Consider the following 10,000-nt stretch of genomic DNA (forward strand, 5'->3'; position numbering starts at 1 on the left):
CCAAGGGGATATCGACAGAGATCTTCATCTGCAACTGTTGTCATGAAGGTATGTACCAAGAAAAAAAGAACTATGAACCAAATGGGGATGATTCATCTTATTTCAGAGATAAACTGGGGAGATACTTATTGGAACCTTTGGGGTTGAGTTGGATGCGGGAACTAAGGTGTCAGAGATGAGGTTATCCTAATACATAACGCCTTCTACTGTCCATATTCAGGGAGGGGAGGTACCCCCTTGCCTGTATGGAATGAGAATACATTTACAATCAAACTGAGAAATTTACTACTGATAATACATTTAAATGTGATAAGTTATTTGAGGGAATAGATGCAATAACGGAGTGTGATTCTGTCCAGACACACCGACTTATTATTAAAATTAATCCCTGGGCCGTAACCACTAACGGATATGAGGTGTTGAGAGATAGATGGATCCTCTATATGGAATGTGACTTTACAATCAAAACTTCTAAACTCTATATCAAAGAAGGATAGCAGAACAGCGGTGTGTGTGGTAGACTCATCTAGGCCAGGAACAGGATCCTCTTAGGTGTTAGGCCCTGGGTTTGTGGAGATAAACCAACATGGTCAGTCGCTAGAAAGTATAAGAAACGAGGAAAATGTGGGTGCATATGTTCGGCGTTATTCCCTGAGGTGAGTTATATAGTTCCTACTTATTACGGGGTAAAGCTGCCAGTGATATGGGAGAGTCTTCTTTCTTTGACCTCAAAAGACAACACTGGTGCACACATATTCATCCAAGACATTGTGCAGTGTGCGTGTACTAGAAGTTAGAAGAGCGGTAAGTCCCTCTTATGTGAATATTACTAAGACTCCTATAGAAGGTAGGCAGGTGCTCTTACACCTCTATCAAAGTACGGGCGCTTAGAAAATGTTGGAGATGTCATAGGTGCTGTGGGAAGAGAACCAAAGTTGTTTGAAAATAGTGAGAGGATTGCTAAACGCATGTAAGAAATAATTTTCGAAGGGACAACAAGAAATACCAGGCCATTCAGGATCTAGAAGACAGGCCACTTACCATACCCAACGCTTTCTATTATGAGATTATTACACGTGACAAGCCATTGTTTACCAGGCCATATACCATACAGATCCGTCATACGATTAGTGACATGTAAATAGAGGAATTTAAGCCCCCGTAAGTCTCCCAATAATCATCCTTTAAACCTGTAGTACTGAAGGACGGATCAATGACCTGTCTTGATTTTCGACATTTAGATGACGGATCCCCAGTGGTACATATTCTTAAAAATATTGATGGGATAAAATGTTTCATATCAGAGAAGGATATTACCAGATTCCTCTAACCGAGGCATCTTTCGGCTTTCACTTCTCCAGAAGGCAGGTTTGAGTATTTGGCATTACCCTTTGGTCTAAGGGATGCCCGTGCGAGTTTTCAATGGATTGTAAACCAGGTGCTGTCTGAAGTTATGGATCAGGTAGGATGTTGTTATCTTGACGATATCCTAGCTACTGGCCAGTATTTGGGGAGCATTCTGCTTCATTCAATAGAAGTAGTGAAACGCTTGAGTAGAGTTATTACGTAAGTTAGAAAAACATATTTATTAGAAAAGAAGTTACTTCTTTTGTCATGTCAGCAGTGAAATGTTAAAGTCTCAATTACAAAAAAGTCGAGGCAATAAGAGCTTCCTCGGCCAAAAATACTACGAGAATTACAATCCTTTTCGTGGCTACCTCGACAAGGGTATGGAGAGGGGTAAAAAATCTAAATTGATTGATTGGAATAATAAAGTTGCTTATCAAATGAAAACAATTAATTTAATGACACATAATGCTTATAGTTCTTGTAAATGACAATTACAAAAGAAAAAAAAATTACGCAAACATAATAAAATTACAAGCACTATAAAACAAGGGCATGTTACAGCTTTCAGCCTCAACTTGGTGATTTGGTCTTATGTCAGAACTTCGGTCCAGGTGGTACTCTACAGGACTGATACCTCTGGCCCTACTGTCTTGCCTCGGAACCCCTTCTCCGTCTGTGGTGACTTCCGTTGGCAGGGTCGGGCTTGTGTGACCCTGGGAAGTCTTCCTTTTGGTGAGAGTCCTGCCCTTACCTCCTTGACCGATACTTGATCATTATTATCCCTAGTGTCGTGCTCCTAATCTTTTTCGTATCTCTCCCACAAAATATTCATGTTCCCCAGCTGCCTCCCACTCCAAACCCCTTTCTGTGGCTGGATGGAGTCCTGCCATCGCTCGGTCATTCAGGAGTCCAGGCTAGATACCGTGGTGTCTGCCTCTTGGGTACCCGGGTCTCAGGCCGGGGGGAAGTGTTCCTCCCACTCCTTTCCTTCCACCCAGCTCTCCTTGTCAGAGTTTTGACTCGACCTGATCTCCCCCCTCCCCTCCCCCAAAGGCATCAATTAGGAGGAGGACGCTCAGGACGGGTGTTACTTCGAAGGATGAGCTGGTGAGGGACCTTCTCTGTTCCCACCAACGGGACTGAGCTGGCTGCTCCCCCTCGTGTGGCGTTCTCTCCCTACTGAATGGCAGTTCTTGGAGTTTCCGAAGAAGAGGAAGGTCTTCCGGGAGGTCGACAGCGGGGTCTGCACCATCCGGGACCGGGTGTGATGGCCGGCGGTGGACTTCCAGGACATTGAATAGGACGGGGAATGTTCACTGTCTGGCCGCTCCAAAAGACCCCAAAGGAGGCCGAATTTCCTTTTCCACGGCACTACGAACTGTAATTCAACTCTATGTCCCTGTTAATAAAAACGTGATTGATATTCACAATGAATAATGATGATGATAATTATCATGATAATAATGGTAATGGTATTGCTTATGATGATAATAATAATAATGATCATAATAGTAACAACTGATAATAATAATAGTAGTGATAATAATAAGAATAATAAAAGTTATAATAATAATAATGAAATTAGTAATAATAATAGCATAATAATACAAATTGTAACAATACTAACAGAAATAATAATAATTGTAATAATATTGATAATAATAATAATAATAATGATAATAATAACAATAACAACAACAGCAATAATAATAATAATAATATATAACCATAGCAATAATAATAATGGCAATATAAAAGTAAATAAAAGGATTAGACAATAATTACACTTTGTTGATCTTGCCGGTATGTCTCTACTCCTTAGGAATAGGTGTGACATAATGAATCATGTGAATTGCCATAGATTAGCATTGAATCACACGTTTTAATGACTCACAGTTTTCTCGCGTGAGCTGGAACAGCTGACAATGTGAGCAACTGTCTCAAACCTCTCAGTTCCAGTTTTAAAAAATGGGGTTTGCTCTTATGGATTTAACCGGGAAAGTATTTTAGGAAAAAGTTCCTTAAAGAGGTTATTATTACAGAAAAAATAAAAAGAAGAAAAACTGATGTGTATTAAAAGTTATTCTTAGAAAAAGAAAGGGAATATTTATCCTGATGGGAGAATGCGAAGCCCAATCCAGCATTGCGACAAGGGTTGCGAACACAATGGCTGATAGTGAGACAGACAGCAGTTCTAATACGGAAGAAAATATGCCTGTTAGTGACTACGCATGCACTCATTACAAAAGAAAATGCAAATTAGTCGTAAGTACTAGTGTAACTTTATTCATATTGAGTACTATTAAGGTCACAATCCGCTTAAATGAGTGGGAAAAGGCGAGATAAGTGTGAGTGCGTGGGCAGACGACGACGCTTGGCTTGGCCTTGGGTTCAGCCCCTTAACGTGGAACCTTTAATGACTTCCTGTTTATCAGTGATCGTAAATGCCTTCGTGGTTAACAGAGGCGGCCACAAGAACAAATGCAAACCGGAGAATAGGAAGATGATTTCATTACAGTCAATATATATTGCTATGTGTCTCTGTAATTAAAACGGGTAGGGCCATCTGTTGCCTTTCATAGTTTTCCTGTGATGTAACTAAACAAGTTATTTTTGATGTAACTAAATACTTTAATTATTTTTAAACTATGTATTGAACGAAGTAAATTGAGAATGGTATATGTTTAGAAGACTTCTGCAGTGGCATTCAAAGTGGGACTTTTATTTTACCTAAATGAATTGTGGTCTGTGCAAATCCTCTTGAAACTTGCTGAGAGCCATGAGCTATGATCAGAAGTCTAATAGTGGATAGGGCTCAGTGTCAAGTGATCACTGTGGCCTCCTTGCTATGTACTCCAGAAAATAGCAACAAAGTTCTTTCATGTAAGTCCTGGCAAGATAGAACTTGGACTGGCTCTCATTTGACAGTAAATCATCAAGGAGGCCTGTAAATGTTCAGAATAGTACCATACGTCCTAAGGCCATGGGTGTAAAGATCTCATAAAGTGACATATTATGTATACAAAATAATATGTGGAAAGTAAAGGCAAGGCTACGTTCACTTATCATATTCCACAAACTGGTGTCTAGAGATTTTTTCAAAAATGCATTTGCTCTCTCTGGTTCTTATCCCAATTTTGGATGTGTTGCTCTGAACATGTCAATCTAACTTCAACTCCTTCTTTTAGGCTTTTATGTAATAGTATAAGTGGTAAATTTTCCGAATAACGCCGCGTTACGGAATACTACAAAAGTGGTATTGATGGATTCTTCTCAACCTCTACTATTTATATATAGTGAAATTAATGAGCGCTTCCACCCCTGGAGCCCACAATCTGGGTCCCGATAGTAGGGGAGGGCATGAAGTAGATCAGGGAAATTACGGGGTAAAATGTTACGAAATACCATAAAAAAGGTATCGATAGATTCCTCTCAACCTCTACTGTTCATATATAGTGGAAATCATGCGCGATTCCACCTCTGGACCCCACAATCTGGGTCTCTTTTTTTAAGGCACTTCGTGCTACCTCGTCCTACTTCGGGGCATATTTCGCTTGCAAAATCTTTTACCTACCTAACTTTGCCTAGTTTTGAATTAAGCCCTAGCCAAGCAGGGGCTTTGCCCCCCCCCCCTTTTTAGGGCACTTCGTGCAACATACCTTGTGCAAAATACCCCGAAAACCACCATCCTCGCCCTGAAATGTAAACTTGGCTGTGTTTATGTATTTACGGCTAGCAACAAGCTGTGGACTGGAAACCCCCAATGAATTGCCTGCATGTGCTGTTATGTTCTCTCAACAGATGGCACAATATTCCCCATTGTTTACAGTATAATTATAGTGCCCTCTATTGAGTGGTCGCGTCATTATTGGTCCTAGTTTCCTATCCTGAGGAATATATGAGACGAAGACTCAGTTGCTGTCATCATGGCGCAGTGTGAAGGTTGTTCGTGGTCGCGGCATTTTCATCTACAGAACCAATTATGCATCATAAGTATCATGAAGTGCCCTGAATAGGTGAGATCCACAGGGGGGCGTAGCTCCCTCTTCCCAAAGGCTGACTTTAAAACTAGGCAAATGTTTTCGTGATACCGAAGTAGCACGAGGTAGCACGAAGTGCCTTAAAAAGGGGGGGGGTCCAGGGAGGGGCAAAGCCCCCCCCCTCCCCCCCTGGCTAGGGCAAACTTCAAACCTAAGCAAAGTTAGGAAGGTAATTGGTTAAGATTTTGCAATTTCAGCAATTTCCCTGATCTACTTCATGCCCTCCTCTACTATTTCCACTATATATGAACAGTAGAGGTTGAGAGGAATCCATCGATACCATTTTTATGGTATTTCGTAACATTTTACCCCGTAATTTCCCTGATCTACTTCATGCCCTCCCCTACTATCGGGACCCAGATTATGGGTTCCAGGGGTGGAAGCGCTCATTAATTTCACTATATATAAATAGTAGAGGTTGAGACGAATCCATCGATACCACTTTTGTGGTATTTCGTAACGCGGCGTTGTTCGGAAAATTTACCGTCTAAGCTTTTACCATAATAACTTGCTAAAATGCTTTAGCTGAAGAATACGACCCCTGGCAATGTTTGGTTATAACAAGTGTTTCACAATAAACACTGTAAAAATGTGTGGCAATTTTTGTACCTTTTGCCTTTGAATTTATTTTCTATTTTTTTCATGCGTACTGTGAAAATTGTAATAAGTTATCAGTAAAATATAACTCAAAGGAATATAATAACCATTGCAACAAATACAAAAGGCGAATGTCATTATGAACCTGAGTGGCATGATCATGGTGATGTATGGTGTCATATGTGCTATGTTTACCAAGACGGAGGGACTCAGTCCATGACTTCAAACAGTGAGATGGTATCAGAGAGAGAGAGCCCTCTTCCAATACCAAAAGTGAACACAAATAAGACTTCACAAGGGATTCTTTCAACTGTAGAAGAGGTACAAAGATAAGAAAATAATGAGTAGCCTTCATCGAAAGGTTTCATCTATAGCTGGATTTACGCCATTTCCAACTGACCAATAGATGTGTTGTAAAAAAAGAATTTACATCTTATCGCTTACCCTGTCTGTATGTATATCATTCATGCACACATGAGTGCAAGTGTGTGCGCGTGTGCGTGCGCATGTGCGTGCGTGTGTTTGTGTTCGTGTGTCTCTGGTGTGTGTCTGTGTGTGTGTGTCATGAATGTTCAGGCTAGCCAAGATCTTTAGCAAGAAAGAGCTTAGACTGCCTCTTTATTTGCCAGAAAATACTGTGGTTAGCTGGCTTTTGCCATTGTTCCTATAGTAAAAGTTGTCACTCTAATCATTGTGCAGTAAGATGTGCAAGAGTCATTTGTGTGTGCGTGTGCGTGTGCGTGTGCGTGTGCGTGTGCGTTTGCTATGCAGTGCTGTACAGTGCTGTGATAGCATTCTCAGCTGGCAATCTTGCTGACCTGGGTTCAATCCCACACTGTTAGTGAATGGTAACCATGGCCATTCCTTACACACAAGGGGTAATTTAGAAACATAATGTACAGACAGACAAAAAATTACTTGAAGTCACCAGAACCTGTCACCACATCCTAAATTATATTATCATGACGGGCATTTTTCGCATAATATGTTGTAGTTCATAAATGAAAATGTAATATCATGATATCATGATACTTGCCTACTTGAGTTCAAATGTTACAGGTCCAGATCTCAAAACACAAGTTGTATACATCCAATCTGTATCTACGTCATTATTTTTTGCTCAATGCAATGAAAAACTACACTATGTCTAAGCTATTGTCAATTTATTTACAGAAACACTTTTTTTCATATTTAATTAGGTAGAATTTTGCCATAAATTTTTACATCTTCTTTCTAGTGAAAATGTGATGTGAACTTAGAAATATAATTTTTCACATATACCTTTTTTTTTTGAGTTTTCTCTATTAGTATGATAGTTCAGGCCAGGTATTTCTACCAAACATATTTCATGCACATGCACACGCTCGTATTTATTCAACACATGGGCTAAAAAACATGAATCATTTATATTCTTAAAATGTTTCAGGAACAAAACGATGAATATTTGAATTTTTATTTTCAATTACAAAAATGAATAACAGTGTATGAGGTATATTGGGAATGAGGATATCTGGACAAACATTAAAATATAAATCATGTCTTAACCCTTTTGCGACGGGGCACGCGCTACGCGAAAACCCCTATGCCAGGCGATTGCAATATTGCATTAGAATCGTCACACTGGCATGACGCCCCAGCATCGGGAATTTAGCTGTGTCACATGAGTGTGACGCACCATCATCACAGGGTTAATATTCAGAAAAGGCAGTCATAGAAGTTTCAAACAACTAAGAATTACTCCTCTTTTGTATGTCAGATTTGCTTTAAATCTCATAGGTACATGCAAAGGGCTAGTTTTTCTTTTAAGTTTCAGGTTTATTGAATTAAATGCAATAAGTGTAATCATTTGATATTTCAGAGTCCCTGCTGCCAGAACAACTACATATGTCGATTTTGCCACGATGACAGTGAAAACCACACCCTGGATCGGGCCAATATCTCCGAAGTTGAATGTCTTGCATGCCATAAACAGCAGCCCCTAAGCCAGACGTGCTGTAATCCTGATTGCAGCACAAAATTTGGAAATGTAAGTAGTTTTACCAATTCCCAAAGGATACATATGTTGAATTTAGTCATGCCCTAGTGAACACTTGTATAATCTGGACCAATATTCAACAGGAAGCCAGATAGTGATTGTAATGTTTTGAAGTACCATCATGTAGATTTTGACCTGTAGATTCCAAAGACACAACTCATTTTTTGTTGGGGTTGAATTAGAGCAAATAGAAGTGATTGTATAGTGGATTTCTGAGTCAGATTATAAGATGGCGCATCCTTTAAGGGATAAGGACTTGAAGGTGTACAATGAAAATTAAAATAGAATATTGATATTTATTTGTACAATTACTAATATAAACATATCATAGATGAGAAAGATTTATGAACATATCATAAATGAGAAAGAATTGCAAATTGATAATCATATATATATAAATATGAAGAAATATAATGAACAAATTAGAGAATATTAAGTTGGAGTTTTTACTCTATTATATGACAATGAAAGGGTAAAGTTTCTCAATCAGTAATAGTAAAGATGTTTGAGGAAGAGTAAATGGACAGTAGCACATATTTGAATAATGTTTCTTAACAGCTTATTTTAAAATTCTTATCCATTAGGAATTGATATTCTAATAGTTCAGTAATGCCTATGAGTGTGTGAGTTCTTTTCATTCATGCTTCAGAGGTTAAGAAGTTCAATTATAGTTCAATTATAGTGTGTATAATGTGATAGATGATTATATTATATCAGTTCACCAGAAATAATTTTCAAACAGACTAAATATAATGACAAACCTAAACCACCTCCTGGAACCACCATATTGCTGGTTTGGTGATTTCAGTCTTCTGCCTTGCATCTGCATTCCTGCAGTCTTCATTCACAAAACTGTAAAAAAAAAAGTTTCTGTCAACTATCTCGTAAGATATAGACTATGTAAGGCTTCCTCTTCATATTCATTCTTAGATTTTTTTCTAGTAAGACATAGAACTAATGTTTGTTTTATTCTTTTTTCAGTACTATTGTGGTTTGTGCAAGTTGTTTGATGATGAAGATAGACAGCAGTACCATTGTGATGGATGTGGTCTCTGTCGTGTTGGAGGCCGGGATAAATTTTTCCATTGTAACACATGTGAAATGTGTCTCCCTATCAGTATTGTTGACACGCATAAGGTGAGCACAGCTCAGAGTTTTCATCCTCTTTTTTCACACTTTATTTATTTTTGTGCTGTCATTTTTTATCAACTGTCTTGTCCTCCCTCCCTCTTCTCTTACTCTTCTTTCCTCAGTTTCCTATTCATGTCTTCTCTCTGCTCCCCCTTCTTTAATTCTTTTCCGCTTTTTTCTGTTTTATTATCCTATCATATTTTTGTTCTCCCCTTTTCTCTATTTTTCTCTTTTCTCAAAACCCTTCCCCTTCCTTTCTTACTATCTATCTCATCATAGGCCTTCCTCTCCACTTCTTTCCTCCTGACTATATCTCAGTTCCCCATCACTTGCCTTCTAATCTCTCTTTCTCCTTTTCTCTGCTGTTCATTACCCATCATCTACTTGTCTTTTCTTACTGTTTCTTTTTTTTTTCTGTTTTTTTTCCCTTTGTTTTATTGCACCTCTTCTTTCTTTTTATCTCCTCCCATTCTTACTTTCTTTTCTTTCCTTTCTAAGCCTCCTGTTATATTTGTTATTCATATTACATAACAAATGATCCATCCGTGTACCTCCATCAATACATTATATCGTAGCTTATTATTTGATATGCAATCCCATTTTTGTCTTGATTCCTATCTTGCTCTGATTGTGGTAGAAGGATTTGATAACACATTTTTGTAGCATCATCTGTCCACCATCTTGAATTGCTCTTGATAACTGGGTGTATTTATGCATATTTGCTAATAGGCAGCATACTTTAGAAAACAGTTTGTATGATCTGAAAGGATACTTCTCTATTTTATGTTATTAAGTTTACAATGATATGAATTACTCTCTCTCAATGCAAATACACAATACTTCCTAC

The 10,000-nt window shown here is 38.5% G+C and overlaps 1 protein-coding gene and 1 long non-coding RNA gene across 3 annotated transcripts in view; one reads left to right on the forward strand and one right to left on the reverse strand.

The window, feature by feature from the left end:
- LOC122260822 (RING finger and CHY zinc finger domain-containing protein 1) overlaps positions 1-10,000 on the forward strand; it is a 15,343-nt gene that overhangs the window by 310 nt on the left and 5,033 nt on the right. Inside the window, exons 1-3 of one of the 2 annotated variants that reach the window (XM_043028243.2) lie at positions 1-48; positions 7,846-8,013; positions 9,004-9,159. The exon at positions 1-48 is cut by the window's left edge and continues 310 nt beyond it. In XM_043028243.2, the coding sequence (XP_042884177.2) occupies positions 1-48; positions 7,846-8,013; positions 9,004-9,159 (372 nt within the window). Of the gene's footprint in view, positions 49-3,456; positions 3,616-7,845; positions 8,014-9,003; positions 9,160-10,000 lie in introns of those variants that run through there. The other variant, XM_043028242.2, reaches the window with a different exon arrangement.
- Positions 1,852-3,271, reverse strand: LOC147469176 (uncharacterized). Its single transcript, XR_015192144.1, has 2 exons — positions 3,245-3,271; positions 1,852-2,749 (listed from the first exon to the last, which is right to left on the reverse strand). It is a non-coding gene; the product is annotated as an uncharacterized LOC147469176 (long non-coding RNA).

The sequence above is a fragment of the Penaeus japonicus genome, unplaced genomic scaffold (assembly GCF_977035675.1).
Source record: "Penaeus japonicus unplaced genomic scaffold, GWHDUDI00000001_assembly GWHDUDI00000023, whole genome shotgun sequence".
NCBI classification, from domain to species: Eukaryota; Metazoa; Arthropoda; class Malacostraca; order Decapoda; family Penaeidae; genus Penaeus; species Penaeus japonicus.